Raw genomic sequence first — 16,466 nt, 5'->3', positions numbered from 1 at the left:
GATGTGGTGGTTTTAAAATACATCCACAACTTCTTTGATGTTCCTCCCTTCAAATGATGGAACCTAATTCTCCATCCTTAGAATGTGGGCCAGAGTTAGGGATTCACTCCTAACTAATAGAATATGACAGAAGTAATGCTGTACAATTTCCAAGCCTAAGTCAAGAAAGGGATAGCTTCTGTCTGGCTTTCTTTGGGATTATTCACTTTGGGTAAAGTCATTGAAAGGCCCATGTGGGAAGATGCTGAGGCCTCCCAGTAATTACTAGTCCCAACTTGACAGTATGTTAGTTGGCACTTGGAAACAGATCCTGAAGCTCTAATCAAGCCTCCAGATGACTGCAGCCCTGGCTGATACCTAGACTGTAACTTCATGGAAGACCCTGAGCCAGAATTTCCCAGTTAACCTGCTCCCAAATTCTTTTTTTTTTTTTTAAGTAGGCTCCACACCCAACGTGTGGCTTGAACTCATGACCCTGAAATCAAGAGTCACATGCTCTATGGAGCCAGCCAGGTGCCCCAAACTGCTCCCAAATTCTTGACCCATGGGAATTATGTTTTTAACAAATGTTTAGTGTAGTTTTAAGCTGCTAGATTTGAGGGTAATTTTTCTTCAATAATAGGTAACTAATGCAGGTGAAGAAATAGAGAGGGCACGACTAGAAGTACTGGGCAGGGATTCAGATCAACAGGGTTCTGCTACCAGCTCTACAAGTTACCAGGAAAGTCACTTAACATCTTTGTGTCTCAGTTTTGCTCATCTATAGAATGGCTTAAATTGGCCCTAAAGTTTCTTTCAGCTCTAAGATTCTATGAATTCCATGAAAGGATTTCATTTTAGATTGTTGCCTTATATCACTCACTTAGCAAATTTTATTGGTAAGTACCAGTCTAGCGACTAGTGAGGAGTGACAAAGACATTCACAAGTAGATGATCTGGCTCCTTTTATTCTCCTCAGTTTACAAAACTAATGAACAATACAAACATAAAATAACTAGAGAAGACAGTTATATAACTGCTATTTTAAGGACTTTAATGTGGTTTGTTATTGTTGTTGTTTTTGTTGTGTTTTGTTTTGTTCTGAGAAAGAGAGAAAGAGACCAGGTGGGAGAGGGTCAAAGAGAGACGGAAAGAGAGAAACCCAAGCAGGCTCCTTGCTGTCAGCATGGAGCCCAACGCACGGATCTAAGATCAAATCAGATGCTTAATGGACTGAGCCACCCTGGTTCCCCTTAAGGACTTTAAAGGTCTGGAAACACATAGAAGGAGAGAGTTCCTCAGAAAATACTGCACAGGAGCTTGTATAAAGATGAGCTACTGAAATTAAGAACAATTTTAAAGTAACAGAACGACAGTTGTAAAGCAACAGGCAATCAAGTTCACAAAGTCAGCCAGGCAGGGAGGTTGGGAGATAACTTTGCAATTATGACAGAAAGAGTTAAAACACTTTGCTATACATTCCTCCAATTTAAGAAAGTGTCTTAGACTTTCCCACTTTGCCTAAAATGTGCCAACTCATTCCTTTAATTAGAGCTTTTAAGAGTATTCTATTACGATTTTTAAAGCTATATAATCATAACAAGTAAATATCAACAATTATGATGTTACTCCTCTTACTGGAGACTAGTAGGAATAAATATGCTAAATATTTTACACACATTACTTTATTTAATCGACACAACATCTCTAAGAGGAGACACGTGATATTATAGCCACATTTTACAAATGAAGAATCTGAGACTCAGAGAAGTTAACAGACTATCCAAGGGCCACATAGCTATCAGCTGCAGAGCCAGGACATGAAGTCCCTGATTTCAACCACTACAGTATCTTGTCTGACTTATTCATTTCTCATACACCCTTGCAATTTGGCAGTTAGCTGGGAGGTAAACAGAAATAGGATGCAGGAACTTTGGTTTCCCATCAGACCTTGTTCTTGCTCAATAGGGTTCTGGGGAGCCCAAGGACTGCTTGAGAGACATTGCATGCTTGGAGAATACCATGACCAAGAATGAGAGGCGCCAAAAGGGATGGTGGAAGGGCCTTAAATAATACTAATTTCTATAATCATAATTTTAGCAGTAGTAATACTAGCAGCAGAAACAGCAACAGCAGGTAATATTTACCACCCAGTGCTAAGCATTTAAAACAGATGATTTCATTTAGTCTTCACAATGACCCTTTAAAGTTGGTACCATTATTCCCAGCTCCATGGCTTAGATGAAGAAGCTTAACAAGATAATATTCAAGTAGTGAAAACAGTATTTATACTCTAGCAGTCTGACTTTAGAGCACCAAGTTTCAACTCCTCCACTATATGAAATATGGTTATCTTAGGCGGTAATGCTACTGCTATTACTAATAACAGCAGCAGTATTTAATTGCACCTTGGAGCAGACTCACACCAGGAATGTCGTTAGCATGTGTAAGGTGTTGGTAGCTTGAAATTGGCCATAATAAGAGTATTTATACTAAGGAAACCAGCAAATGCTACAAATCAGGACTTCTGTTTGCAGAGCGCTACATACTAGTGTAAATATAATTGTCCCTTATATGACATAATGCTATTTTAAGCACTGTAACTATATGAACTCATTTAATCCTTACAACAACCCTATGAGCCTGTGATGAACTCTTACTATCCTCATTTTACAGATCAGGAATCAAGGTATAGAGAGGTTAAGTAACTTGCCCAAAGTCACAAAGCTGATTTCTGCTACTATGCCCAACACTCATCTGTGCCATTTACTACATTATTATTAATGCAATAAAACTATATTCCGAGCTGAGGGAATGGAAAGAGAAAAAGCATAGCGAAGTCAGAGAAACTTTCTGAAAGTACGGTTTTCCTCACCCCACCTACCCCTACCCAGAGAACCTTCTAAAATGTTCTAAAATTATCACCCATCAGTCTCAACCTAGTTTCCTTTGGGACTTTCTACTTTGTTTTCCCCTACTGTTTTCCAAGAACTGTAGTGTGTTTCTTATTGAAGTGACTCCAAAGGTTTAATTACTGATAAAAGCAGGTGTGTTGGCTGAGATTTGGTGAAGTTACAAAGAAATCAATGCTTAGAAAAGTCTAACCAAGACTTTTTTTGCACCCAGTGCTACACTCATGATGTCTTCTACTTTCTCTCAAATAATCTCTAAAATGCCAAAGGGAGTCCTTTACCATCTCACAGGAGTAAATGTCTATGAAGGCTTTTGCACACATAAGTATAGTATTGTGAGCGGCACCTGGCTGGCTCAATCAGTAGAGCATAGGACTCTCAATCTCAGAGTTGTGAGTTCAAGCCTCATGTTGGGCAAGGAGCCTACTTAAAAAGACCAAAAAAAAGTGTAGTATTGTGACATTCACTTTATTGTGGCACTCTGGAACCAAACCTGCAGTATCTCTGAATTATGCTTGTAGTTAATCCTAATCTCCTTTTTTTAAAGTATTTATTTATTTATTTATTTATTTATTTATTTATTTATTTTAAGAGAGAGAAAGCACGAGTGAGGAAGGGACAGAGAGGAGACAGAGAGAGAGAAAGAGAAAGAATCCCAAGCAGGCCCCTCACTGCTAGCACAGAGCCCCATGTGGGGCTCGAACCCACAAAGTCGTGAGATCATGACCTGAGCCAAAATCAAAAGTCAGATGCTTGAGCAACTAAGCCACCCAGGTGCCCCTCTAATCTCCTATGTTTAAAGAAAGAAAGAAACTTACGTCATCTAATTCTTTCTCCACTTGGATTTTTCTCTTCTGGAATTGTTTTATTGTTTTCAGCTCTGTCTGAATCATGCCAATTTCTTTGGCTTTTTGCTGGAACTCTCCCTCCAGCTCATTTATTTGCACAATATACTTTTGTTCCTATATGCAAAAAAACAAAAAACAAAAACAAAAACAAAACAAAACAAAAAACCCAAACAGTTAAATGAATTAGGAAAAAGAACAGAAGTCCCACAAAGTTGTGTTCCCTTGAAACCTTAGGCCATTTGTCTATCTTCTTTGAAGAAATGTTCCCTTTTTGTTTTTGCATAAAGTTTTACTTTTTGTCAGAAGATACCAAGTGCCTTGAATAAAAAAAAACTTCTAGAATGAGCTGATCTTATCTAGAAAATGCAGGTTAATTATTAAAAAGAGGTTTGAGAAGACTAAACAAATCTTTAATTTGTAAGAAAGAGAAGTAACAGCCCTAACTGTAAATTAAAATTAGTAAGCTAAGAGATAAAGGAAGGGCCAGTATCTCTAATAAATCAAGAGAGAAGGAGAAGGTGGGGAAAAAAAAGAGGAAGGAAGAGGGAGGAGGAAAAGGAAGTGGAGGAGTAGAAAGGAAAGAGAAGGAGAGAAGAGAAAAAAAGAGGAAGAGGAAAAAAGGGCCAATAACAATTTAAAAAATGAATGAGTTGTCAAAAAGAAATGCAAATGACCCTCAAACATGAAAAAATGCTCAACCTAGCTCAAAATAAGAGAAATGCAAGTTGAAATACACTGGAATACCCTTTTTCACCTATCATGTTGACAAAAATCAGTTTTGACAATATACTCTGGTATATTGTGAAGACATGGATAGTTCGATTTCTCAGAATATAACATGCTTGATTTGACTTTGGAGCCACATAAATATTTTACATAATTATGTAATTACAGAACTTTAAAATTACATAATTTTATATAATTCCATAATTTTAAAAAGCAACTCCCCAAAATCAAAAACAAAATGTGTTCTTGAGTTGGTGGCATAATCACACAGAAAGAAATTATTTCAAATGGTAATGTAATTTGATCACAGATCCCTATTGGTATATATCCAGAGGGGAAAAGTGCCCCCTAAAATCTTAAACTGTTTCCACTAATCTATGTTGGTGTTAGTTATTCTGTGACTGTTGATGTATTGAGGTTTGAAGCAATAACTCAATCATACCTGATATTAAGAACCAGAATTTCTGGTGAGAGAGAAAGGAGACTGGATCAAGTAAAAACCCTGTACTCCTGCATCTGAATTTATATTTCCTACCTCCATCCACTGAAAAGCCATTGAAAGGACAAACTCAGGAGCACCACGACTACCAGATCATTTTCTACAAAAACAGTTTTGCTATTTTTGAGCTTCTGCACAATCAAGTGTGTGAGCTTTAAGGTCACCTGAGGCTGCCCTTAGGACCTATTCACTTACTCATATTGTGTCTTAAATATCTGAGCTTGCCAGAAACCTGACCACCCAGTAAGTAACAGTAGTAGTACCTAGACACTCACCAATTTCTCATTCTCCTCTTTGGCTTTTTCCTTTGTTTCATTCAATTGCTGTTTTAGTTTTTCAATCTGTAGAAGTTGGAAATACCATCAGGAAGGTAAAAAACATTGCTCTGTGTCTTATCTTTATTAAGTAGCCTAGTTTTCACATGATATTAAAACCAATAGGGTTGGAGAGGTAGAGTATGGTAGAAAGAAGAGAAAAGGGGGCATAATTCCATGCCCTTAACCTGCTATTGCCAGTTTCTAAAACCTGGCTATCATCAGAATTGCCTGGGTAACTATTTTTTTTTTTATTGTGGTAAAAACCACATTATATTTACCATCTGAACCATTTTTAAGTATATAGTTCGGCAGTGTTGAATATATTCACATTGTTGTGCAACAGATCTCTAGAACTTTTTCATCTTGCAAAACTGGAACTCTATATCATAAAACACTACTTTCTTCTCCTACCTACCCCCCTCCCCAATGCTTTTGACTTTTGACTGCTTCAGATAATTTGTATGAGTAGAATCATAGTTTGTTCTCTTGTGACTGGCTTATTTCACTTAGCATAATGCCCTTGAAGTTCATCCATGTTGTAGCATGTGACGGGACTTTCTTCTTTTTTAAAAAAAATTTTTTAAATGAGGGTTTTCTTTTTTTTTAAGTCTGCATATTATTGTATTGTATGTATATATCCATTTTCTTTATCCGTTCATCTGTCAATGGACATTTGGGTTGCTTCCACCTCTTGAATGTGAATAATATTTCAATGAAGGGGGTGCACAAATATCTTTTCAAGCTCTTGCTTTAAATTCTTTTCGAAATACACCCAAAAGCGGATTTCTGGATCATGTGGTAATTCTAGTTTTAATTATTTGAGGAACCTACATACTGTTTTCCATAATGGCTACACCATTTTACATTCATTCCCACCAACAATGCACAAAGCTCCAATTTCTCTGCATCTTTCCCAAGGCTTGTTATTTCCTATTTTTCTGATCATAGCCATCTTAATAGGTGTGAGGTAATATCTCACTGTAGTTTTTATTTGTATTTCTCTTATCTGGGTAACTTTTGGAAAAAAGTTTCAAGAGTACAAAGAGTTCTCATAGTTTTCATCCAATTTTTCTGATTTGCTTTCCCACTCTATGTATGTATAGATTGATCTATCTAAAATATGTAGAGATGATATACATTTTTTTTTTCTGGACGATGAGAGAGGAGGTTTAAGATATCATGCCTCTTTACCCCTAAATACTTCAGAATGTATTTCCATTCTTTTATTTATTTATTTATTTATTTATTTATTTATTTATTTATTGGGTGGGGGGGAGGGGCATAGGGAGAGGAAGAGAGAGAACCTTAAGCAGGCTCCACACAGGGCTGATCAGATCGTGACCTGAGCTGAAATCAAAAGTCAGACACTTAACCAACTGAGCCACACATTTGCCCCAAAATTCTTTTAGAAGCACAGTAATCAAAATCAGAAAATTTAACATTGATATGCTATTATTTCATCTATAGTCCATATTCAAATTTTGCCAATTGTCCCAGTAGTGTCCTTTATTGCTTTTTTTTTTTTTTTTTTTTTTTTGGTCCAGGATATAATCCTTGATTATGCATTACATTTAGTTGCCATGTGTACTAGTCTCCTTTAATCTGGAACAGTTTCTCAGTCTTTGTCTTTTATGGCATCAACAGTTTTCAAGAATACCAGCTAGAGTTGGGGCTATCTGATGTTTCCCCATGAGCAGATTCAGGTTATGCATTTTTGGCAGGCATACACTGTCTAAGTGATGATGTATTCTTTTCAGTGCATTATATCATAAGGTAACTGATGTTTTCATCAATTGGTTAAGATTGTGTCTGCTAGGTTTTTCCTTTAAAATTTTTACAAAGTTACAACTTTTCCTTTTGTGATTAATTTTCAAATTAAGGAAAGATATTTTGAGACTATTAAAAAGTTACAGTTTTCCTTTTCTAATTAAGTTAATTTACAAATTAAGGACAGATATTTTGAGACTATGCAAATATCCTTCTGCTCATCAAACTTTCACCACTAGTTTTAGCATCCACCAATGATTTTTGATGGGATCAATTAACCCCATGGCACCAAATAGTGCCTTTTTCAATTCCACCATTCTTTGGAAATTTAGTGATTTTCTATATTCTACTGTATGGACATATTTTATTCAATGGATTATGTTTTACTGTCATTGTTTATTTTGATTGTCTCAGATTTGGCAGTGGGAGCCCCTTCAAACTAGTACCCATGTCCTTTAATTTTTTTTTTTTTTTTTACAATTTTATTTTTAAGTAATCTCTACACCCAATTTTGGGCTTGAACTCACAACCCCAAGATCAAAAGTCACATGCTCCACTGACTGAGCCAGCCAGGTACCCACCCTTTATTTTATTTACTTTATTGCACAAATATTCCAGGCTCATCTTTTACTTTCCCTGCTTGCCTTGGAATCAATCATTTGTCCAAAGATTCTAGTATGTTTTAGTAGGAAACCTGAGTAGCTTATTTTTTTTTTTAAGTTTATTTATTTATTTTGAGACAGAGAGAGAGGGAGAGAGATTAAGAGAATCCCAAACAGACTCTGCACTGTCAGTGCAAAGCCCAACGCGGGGCTCAAAATCATGAACTGTGAGATCATGACCTGAACCAAAAACAAGAGTTGGACGCTCAACCAACTGAGCCACCCTGGTGCCCCCTGAGTAGCTTTTTAAACTAAAAACCCCTTGACATGGTTATAGAATCAGAGGATACGTAAGTGAAATATTGTAATTAGACTAGCTTAAGGGAAACCTAAAAATTCTGAAAGATAAATTGAGACAGTCCTAAATTATATAGGACAGGTGTGAAATATAATGAGATTTATTTTGTGATTGAACAAACCTTTAAATACAAAAACACACTCTTAAGGAAAATCTCCTAATTTTGTTCAAGATATGCTTCCAAAAAACATTTCATTTCTTTTTTGTTGTTGTTGTTTATTTGAGAGACAGAGAGTGAGCAGGGGACAAACAGAGAGAGAGGGAGAGAGAATCCCAAGCAGGCTCCACACTCAGCACAGAGCCTGATGTGGGGCTTGATCCCACAATCTCAATATCACGACCTGAGTCCACATTAACAGTTGGTCGTTCAGGGGCACCTAGCTGGCTCAGTCGGTTAAGCATCCGACTTCAGCTCAGGTCATGATCTCACAGTTCGTGAGTTCGAGCCCCCCGTTGGGCTCTGTGCTGACAGCTCAGAGCCTGGAGCCTGCTTTGGATTCTGTGTCTCCCTCTCTCTCTGCTCCTCCCCCGCTCATGCTCTGTCTGTCTCTCCTTCAAAAATAAATAAAAACACTAAAAAAAAAAAAAAAAAAGAGTTGGTCGTTCAACTGACTGAGCCACCCAGACACCCCTCATTTCTATTATTTCTATAATTAACATGAAATAAGATTATAGACAGTTTATATAAAGCTTAATGACACATTTCTAGGATATGGCAGAATGAGTAACAAAACTATAGGAGAGCTACTTAACTAGGATATATTGAATCTACTATACTTCTTCCTCCCAAGGTAGTCTCTTTGGTTTCAGTAGTCAACCATAATTGTGAGAAAATTATGTTATTTGCTATAGCCAGATGCTAACCTCTGATACACAAAGGCAGATGAAAATCAGGAAATATAAATGATACTCATAAATCAATATCAGTTAGCTAATGCAGGCCACAAAGCATCTATGTAATGAATTTGGAAAATTATTTGACCTAAAAACTTATTTTAGAATAATACTTTATAGAAGACAATTTTAATACCTACTAATGAAAGTAATTTTAAAAATGGAAGTTGCCTATGAAAGAAGGTAAAAAAAATAACAGTAATGCATAAAAATTAATATATAAAATCAAGACAAATGTTCAGTAGTCTTTCTGTAATGTTCTTTCACTATCATCTTGAACTTAGTTTTGATTGTTATTAACTTTTTCAAAGTATCAGTATACTCACAAGCCATTCATTCATGCATGCAAAAATATTTTAATGAATGCCTACTATTTGCTAGGCCTACACTACATGCTGGAGGTGTAGCATTGAGGAAGAAAAAAAGCCCCCAAATTCTTTACTTCTGTGAGGTTTCATTCTAATCAGAAAAAGAGACAATAAACAAATAAATAATTATCATACATATAATATGACAGAAGATAGTAAATATTACAGAGAAAAAACAAGGGAGGTTGTTTTTAACTTTAAGGAGAGTAGTGAGGAAAGGTGTCACTGCAAAGGTGGTATTTGAAAAAGCTATGAAATGAGGCATGAATTTGTATGTCATCCTTATGCTGGAGCCAAGTTTTGCATCACACCAGCATTAATTCCAATGTGTACTGAAGCAAATGCATAAACAATTAAGAATGAGTGAAGGACCATATAAAAGATGCTCAAATGACTAATAATCAGGAAAATATAAATTAAAACAAGATATCAATTTACACCTGTAAAATTGAACAAAAACTAAGTAACATATCAAGTTTTGACAAAAATGTGGTCAAACAGGACCTAATACATCACTTGTGACGGCATAAATTGGTATAACCCCTTTGGAGCTCAATTTAAACTCCTGTGAAGCTGAAACAATGCATAACCTCATAATGTAGTAATTTAACTTCTAAGTGTCTACTCTAGAGAAACTCTCCATCATGGACACAAGCAGACATCCACAAGAATATTCACTGAAAGTCTATTTGTAATAATGAAAAAATGGGAGTCTGACTCACAGTGGGTATGGATAAATAAGTTTTGGTTTATTTATTTGCTGGAATATTACAAAGCAGATAAGAATTAAAGAAAAAATAAAGCATGCTAATTATAAATTTTCATTCTTTTATTTTTTACTTTTTTAATGTTTATTTTTGAGAAAGAGAAAGACAGAGCCTGAGTAGGGGAGGGGCAGAGAGAGGAGACAGAGAATACGAAGCAGGCTCCAGGCTTTGAGCTGTCAGTACAGAGCCTGACAAGAAGTTTGAACTCACAAACCATGAGATCACGACCCCAGCTGAAGTCAGACGCTTAACTGACTGAGCCACCCAGGTGCCCCAATATAAATTTTTACAAAATAAACTGAATCAGGTGATTTTAATGAATATACCACAAAAACATGATGTTGAGTAAAAAAAAAAAATATGTTGAGAATGCATGATCAATAGTTAAAGTACAAAACCATACATGGGAATGAGCACACCATCCTCAGCATGGTAGAGATTCCCTTAGGTCTCCATGGGGCTCATAGAGGCAAATGGGAAAGAGAAGAATTTGGAATTACACCTAAATTCCACTTTAACACCTACTAGCTGTGTGACTTTGGGCAAGTTACCTTTCTGAGAGTCAATTTGTAAAACGAGAATGACAATATTGTAGCTACATGCAGTTGTTAAAAGTCCTTAATGAGATAAAAAAGGGAAAATTCCTAGCATAGTGCCTGGCATAAAATAGGGGCTCCAAAATATTGGTTCCCTTCCCTTTTGCTTCCAGATCTAAAATAGTAGCTTTACCCTCAACACTTAGAGTACAGAAAGATAAATTCAAGATTCAACTGGCTAAAAAAAGGAGATTCAACTTGCTGGGTTCATAATCATGTGATCATGGATTAAAGGTGAATTCCTCTACAAATCATTAAAAGTATTTATCAATATCAAAAACACATAGGTCATATGTTCTTCTTCTTAAAATAAAATGGATCTTAATGTTCCCTTATGACCATCAATCTTTGTTTCAGACAAGAAAACAACAGGACAAGGGCTGAAAATAACAGCCAATTCTAATAGTAAAGTCATTTTGAAATAGCATCCTGAAATAAGTCAGGCAGAGAAAGACAGATACCATATGTTTTCACTCATATGTGGATTCTGAGAAACTTAACAGAAGACCCTGGGGGAGGGGAAGGGAGAAAAAAAATGTTACAGAGAGGAAAGGAGGCAAACCATAAGAGACTCTTAAATACTGAGAACAAACTGAGGGTTGATGGGGGGTGGGGGAGAGGGGAAAGTGGGTGATGGGCATTGAGGAGGGCACCTGTTGGGATGAGCACCGGGTGTTGTATGGAAACCAATTTGACAATAAATTATATATTTAAAAAATGTGATTTAGGGGCGCCTGGGTGGCGCAGTCGGTTAAGCGTCCGACTTTAGCCAGGTCACGATCTCGCGGTCGGTGAGTTGGAGCCCCGCGTCAGGCTCTGGGCTGATGGCTCAGAGCCTGGAGCCTGTTTCCGATTCTGTGTCTCCTTCTCTCTCTGCCCCTCCCCCGTTCATGCTCTGTCTCTCTCTGTCCCAAAAATTAAAAAAAAAAAAAAAAAGTGATTTAGGGGCGCCTGGGTGGCTCAGTCAGTTAAGTGGCCGACTTCGGCTCAGGTCATGATCTCACAGTCCATGAGTTCGAGCCCCGCATCGGGCTCTGTGCTGATAGCTCAGAGCCTGGAGGCTGCTTCTGTTTCTGTGTCTCCCTCTCTCTCTGCCCCTCCCCCATTCACACTTTGTCTCTGCCTTTCAAAAATGAATAAATGTTAAAAATTTTTTTTAATTAAAAAAATGTGATTTAAATAAATAAATAAAGTAAAAAAAAAAAAAAGAAATAGCATCCTGCTTCAAGTATAATAGAGGTAGTTATTGAGGCTCAGGAGGATTTCTACCTACATACCATATTATCTTTCTCCTGATCCTGCTTCTTCAGGTAACTTAATACAGACATTGTGTCTTTCTCCATTTTATACTGCTGTTTCTTTAACTCCTCATTACTTTTTGCCAGTCTCCGTGAAGTATCACGATACTCAATCCTCGAGAGTTCTGTGACTTCCAGCCTGGCCTCCCAGAGGGAGGCACTGGCCTTGGCTCTGTCCACTGCAGATTCATCAGCTTTTATTATCTTCCTGCGTGGGAAGAGGACATTGAGAGCATATAACAGTTACTCTATTAGAATTATACCTTTCTCTTTATTACTTTTTGTTTTGCTTGGCATAGCCTGGCACATATAAGCAAATATCGTTGGATAAATGAGTTAATAGGAAATACACATTTGCTTGATAAGGGAGTTAATTGGGTGACTCTTCTTGGAAGAGGGGAGCTTTGGAGCATAACTCTGAGAGACTGAAAAAACAAAGAAGAAAGACATGGTAAGTCAAATTCATTTCATAAATCTTCCATATCCTTTCATTTACTTAAAAAAATTTTTTTTAAGTTTATTTATTTATTTTAAGAGAGACAGAGACAGTGTGAGTGGGGGAGGAGCAGAGAGAGGGTGGGAGAACTCATGAACTGTGAGATCTTGACCTGAGCCAAAACCAAGAATCAGTTGCTTAACTGACTGAACCACCCAGGTGCCCCTTACTCCTTTTTCTCATATTTGAACGGCCTTTTCTATTCCTACTCACCCAGTTTTAGACCTTGATTCTTGTACTGCAAATCCATTACCTTAGTTCCCCTTCTTTATGATGATACACGCATAGTGTAACTTATAACTCTAAGTCCCTTGTTCTGTAATCTTCCACCCACCCCAAACCTAGTTTTGGTTGAGTTGTAGGTTGTTTTTTGGGGGGATTTTCTGGCTGGGCCTTTGACAAAAGATCAAGTCACTTGAACAAATATGTTAAATACTTTTATCAGCTGGTGCCACATGCACCAGGCTTCAAGGATGGTTGAGAAACAAACCATAATCGTTATACAGAGGTAAAGAGGGAATTAAAAAATAATAATAAAGTATGGCTTCAAGATTAAGGTGATTAATCTATGCCTTCAAAGATTAAAGGAGAGTTTTTCAAAGTAAAGATTTGTTGTACAAGGAATAACAAAACAATATTCCTTATATATAGTAGGCACTGGATATATAAATATTCAGATAATAAGACTTCACCTGGGGGCGCCTGGGTGGCTTGGTCAGTTAAGCATCAGACTCCTGATTTCAGCTCAGATCATGATCTCAAGGTTCATGGTTTCAAGCCCTGCATTGGGTGCTGCTCTGACCAAGTGCAGAGCCTGCTTGAGATTCTCTTTCTCACCCCCTCTTTACCCTTCCCCCACTTGTGTGTGTGCTCACACGTGCTCTCTCAAGATAAACTTAAAAAAAAAAGACTTCAGTATTTGAACTCTAAATATTTTCATATATAGGTATATGTGGACCTTTCTATACTATCACCCTCCATCCCCAACCCCCTACTCCTGGTTCTCCATTCTTTTCCAATCCCACTGTTCTCTCCAAATTAAGGCCAGCCCCACCTCCAACTCCCTAGCTTGTTATAGCTTTGACCTCCCTTTCCAACATGATTTAGGCAGTAGGGATAGATTGCCTTGCTATAATCATCCAGTTGCTTCCTGAAGGTTATCAGGTCTAAGCTGCACAGAACAGTTGATGCAGATAGGATTTCTCATAAGAGAATCACTAATACTGACTGTAAAAACAAAGCAGTATTTCTCAAATTGAGTCATGGAAAAATCCAAGGAATAAGAGGTCTGTTACCCTCAATGTTTCTCATTGCTGAAAGATGTACTGTAGATGCATAGTCAAAAATAGAAAACATATGCTAGTGAGTTCCAAGAATTTGAGAATGCGATAAGCCCTTGGCATTTTTATTTATTAAAAATCTTTTTTGTAATGTTTATTTTATTTTTGAGCGAGAGAGACAGAGCGCAAGAGGGGGAGAGGCATAGAGAGAGGCAGACACAGACTCTGAAGCAGGCTCCAGCCTCTGAGCTGTCAGCAAACAGCCCAATGCAGGGCTTGAACTCACAGACTGCAGATCATGACCTGAGTGGAAGTTGGACACTTAACCAACTGAACCACCCAGGCGTCCCTATTTTTTTTTTTAATTTTAAAATTTTGTTTCAGAGAGAGCACGCGTGCATGTGAGCAGGGGAGAGGGGCAGAGGGACAGAATCTTAAGCAGGCTTGATGCTCAGCACGGAGCCCGACATGGGGCTGGATCCTATGACCCTGGGATCATGACCTGAGCCGAAATCAAAAGTTGACTCTCAACCAACTGAGCCACCCAGGCGTCCCATCCCTTGGCACTTTTAAAATGTACTAGACTGTGCAATTATGTAAAAAAGAAAAAAATAACACTGCAGAAGAATACTTATATTAATACATGGAGTGGGGGAGCTACAAGTAAATAGGTACTGTGGGCTATCATTTTATAAAGAAGAAAAAGAATATCCCAAAGGATATTAGTGGTTATCTTCGGATACTGGGGTTACAAGTGATTTTTGTTTTCCGCCTTGACTACCCACATTCCCTAAACTTTCTGTACTGAGTACACATAAACTTTACAAGTTTGGGGGATTCCCTTATGGTCCCATACATAGTGATGCTAGACACCATGTATGATTCCAATGAACCAGTAGAGTCACTCAACAGATCTAGTGGCAATCCAGCAGCAACTCCAAGCCTGCTAGAGCAATACCTACTTCAGGCATTCTGATCAGTTTGGGGAAATCTGAACAATTACCCAATTTGGTCAAATCTTTTAGGTTTTCCTTTGAACCAAAAGGAATCCTTCAAAAGCCCCAAGGAACTACTTCAATCACTCAGAGATTCTCTATATGTTCAAGATATTCTCAACAACAAAGCAGAGATCTCTCAGGCTAGGGGCAAGACAAAACACAAAACACAAAAACACACACACACAAAACAAACCCAGAGCATAGCTCCCATGGAAAAAAGGAAAGATTCAAGTTGCAGTATACACAGGCAGACACCTTAATTTTTTTTATTTAATAAATAATAAGCATCCACTATGTTTTAGACTTTTTGCTAGGAGCTGGAGATATGGGAATAATGCTAAGTGCCTATTCTAGAGAAGCTTATAATCTTTCATTTTTCATTTCATTTATTTATTTATTGTGAGAGAGAGAGAGAAAGTGTGAGAAAGGCAGGGGCAGAGACGGAGAGAGAGAGAACCTCAAGCAGGCTCTGCACTGTCAGCACAGAACCTGATGTGGGGCTTGAACTCACAAACCATGAGATCATGACCTGAGCCAAAGTCAGACGCTTAACTGACAGAGCCACCCAGGAGTCCCAAGAGAAGCTTATAGGCTTGAGCAGGGCTTCCTAGTCGCGGCACTACCGACATCCTAAGCCAAATGATTCTTTGTTTGGGGTGTAGGTGGGAGTTGGCCTGGGCACTGCAGGATGTTTAACTGTATCCTTGATCTCTACCCACTGGATGCCGGTAGCACACATCCCTAGATGTGACAACCAAAAATGTCTCTAGATAGTGCCAAATGTCCCCTGGGAGCCAAAATCGCCCTCAGTTGAGAACCACTGTTCTAAAGCAATACAGTCTGATAGAAGTTTCTGTCGTGATGGAAATGTACTATACCTAGGCGGTCCAAAACAGTCACCAGTAGCCTACTGAGCATATGAAATGTAGCCAATACAATTAAGGATCTGAAGTTTTAATTTTAATTAATTTCAGTTTAGTAGCCACAAATGGCTGATCACTACCCTATTGGACAGCGCTGGTCTAGAGGACCTTCAATATACCAAGAAATGTTATTCTGACGTTTGACCTTCACTTCTAGTGTCAGAACCAATCCTTCCTCCTCATTCCCAGATCTTTTTCTCTCCAGTAGCACCCACCTAGTTCATTTGGTCTTATACTGTATTCTTTGGGAATGTATCTGCCTCCACCGTTAACGTATTACTCATAGGCAGGGGCTGTGTCTAAATTATTCAGCGTCCCAAATCTCACATTCCATTGTCTAGGTTGGAGCAGTATGGTTTGGCATGCATTTGGGGAATTTCTGAACAATGCGGGCTGTCCTTTTCAGAAGCGGGGAGAGCAAGAGGACGGCAGTTAGCCAGCTGGCCAGCCCCAGCGTGCAGGCGGCTCCCAGCTCGGAATCATCGGAGGGTAGGCCCAGGGAGACAGGAACCCCGGGTGGCCTCTCCTTACTTCTTGTCTTTGCCTTTGTTCTTGCCTTTCTTTTTGTCCTTTCCCTTAGACGGCATCTTGGCTTCACCAGGGACCCCACTGTAACCGACGTTTCTCTGCCGCCGCCCGGCCGGCTCCGTTTCTAAGGAAACCAGCACGCCAAGCGGGTAACGTTCCGCCGCAGCCGTAGCCAGTGCGCGCGGAGAGCGCACGCGCCCGTGACGTAGCCCCGACGCCGCCGCCGCCGCAAACGGGCCCCGTCTGCGGGCCGGGCGCGGGGGGGGGGCGGGGCGGAGGTCGTGTGGGGCGGGCGGGCGGCCGCGCCGAG

The 16,466-nt window shown here is 38.7% G+C and overlaps 2 protein-coding genes across 14 annotated transcripts in view; one reads left to right on the top strand and one right to left on the bottom strand.

Annotated features, from left to right (window-relative positions):
* Positions 1–16,272, bottom strand: part of BBOF1 (basal body orientation factor 1) — a 49,317-nt gene extending 33,045 nt beyond the window's left edge. For 4 of the 6 annotated variants that reach the window (XM_040477661.1, XM_040477665.1, XM_040477664.1 and 1 more), the window contains exons 1-4: positions 16,160–16,272; positions 11,911–12,139; positions 5,240–5,305; positions 3,710–3,853 (exon numbers count right to left, since the gene is read on the bottom strand). In XM_040477661.1, the coding sequence (XP_040333595.1) occupies positions 3,710–3,853; positions 5,240–5,305; positions 11,911–12,139; positions 16,160–16,215 (495 nt within the window). In that variant the 5' untranslated portion in view covers positions 16,216–16,272. The remainder of the gene's footprint in view (positions 1–3,709; positions 3,854–5,239; positions 5,306–11,910; positions 12,140–16,159) is intronic. The other 2 variants (XM_040477666.1, XM_040477667.1) reach the window with 2 other exon arrangements.
* Positions 16,219–16,466, top strand: part of ENTPD5 (ectonucleoside triphosphate diphosphohydrolase 5 (inactive)) — a 50,992-nt gene continuing 50,744 nt past the window's right edge. For 7 of the 8 annotated variants that reach the window (XM_040477676.1, XM_040477672.1, XM_040477669.1 and 4 more), the window contains exon 1: positions 16,223–16,305. The gene's annotated coding sequence lies outside the window, so the exon portion shown is untranslated. Of the gene's footprint in view, positions 16,306–16,466 lie in introns of all 8 variants that reach the window. The other variant, XM_040477668.1, reaches the window with a different exon arrangement.

The sequence above is a fragment of the Herpailurus yagouaroundi genome, unplaced genomic scaffold, assembly GCF_014898765.1.
Source record: "Herpailurus yagouaroundi ecotype Mexico unplaced genomic scaffold, PumYag 141, whole genome shotgun sequence".
Lineage (NCBI taxonomy): Eukaryota > Metazoa > Chordata > Mammalia > Carnivora > Felidae > Herpailurus > Herpailurus yagouaroundi.
This window is presented reverse-complemented; position numbering and strand designations above follow the sequence as displayed.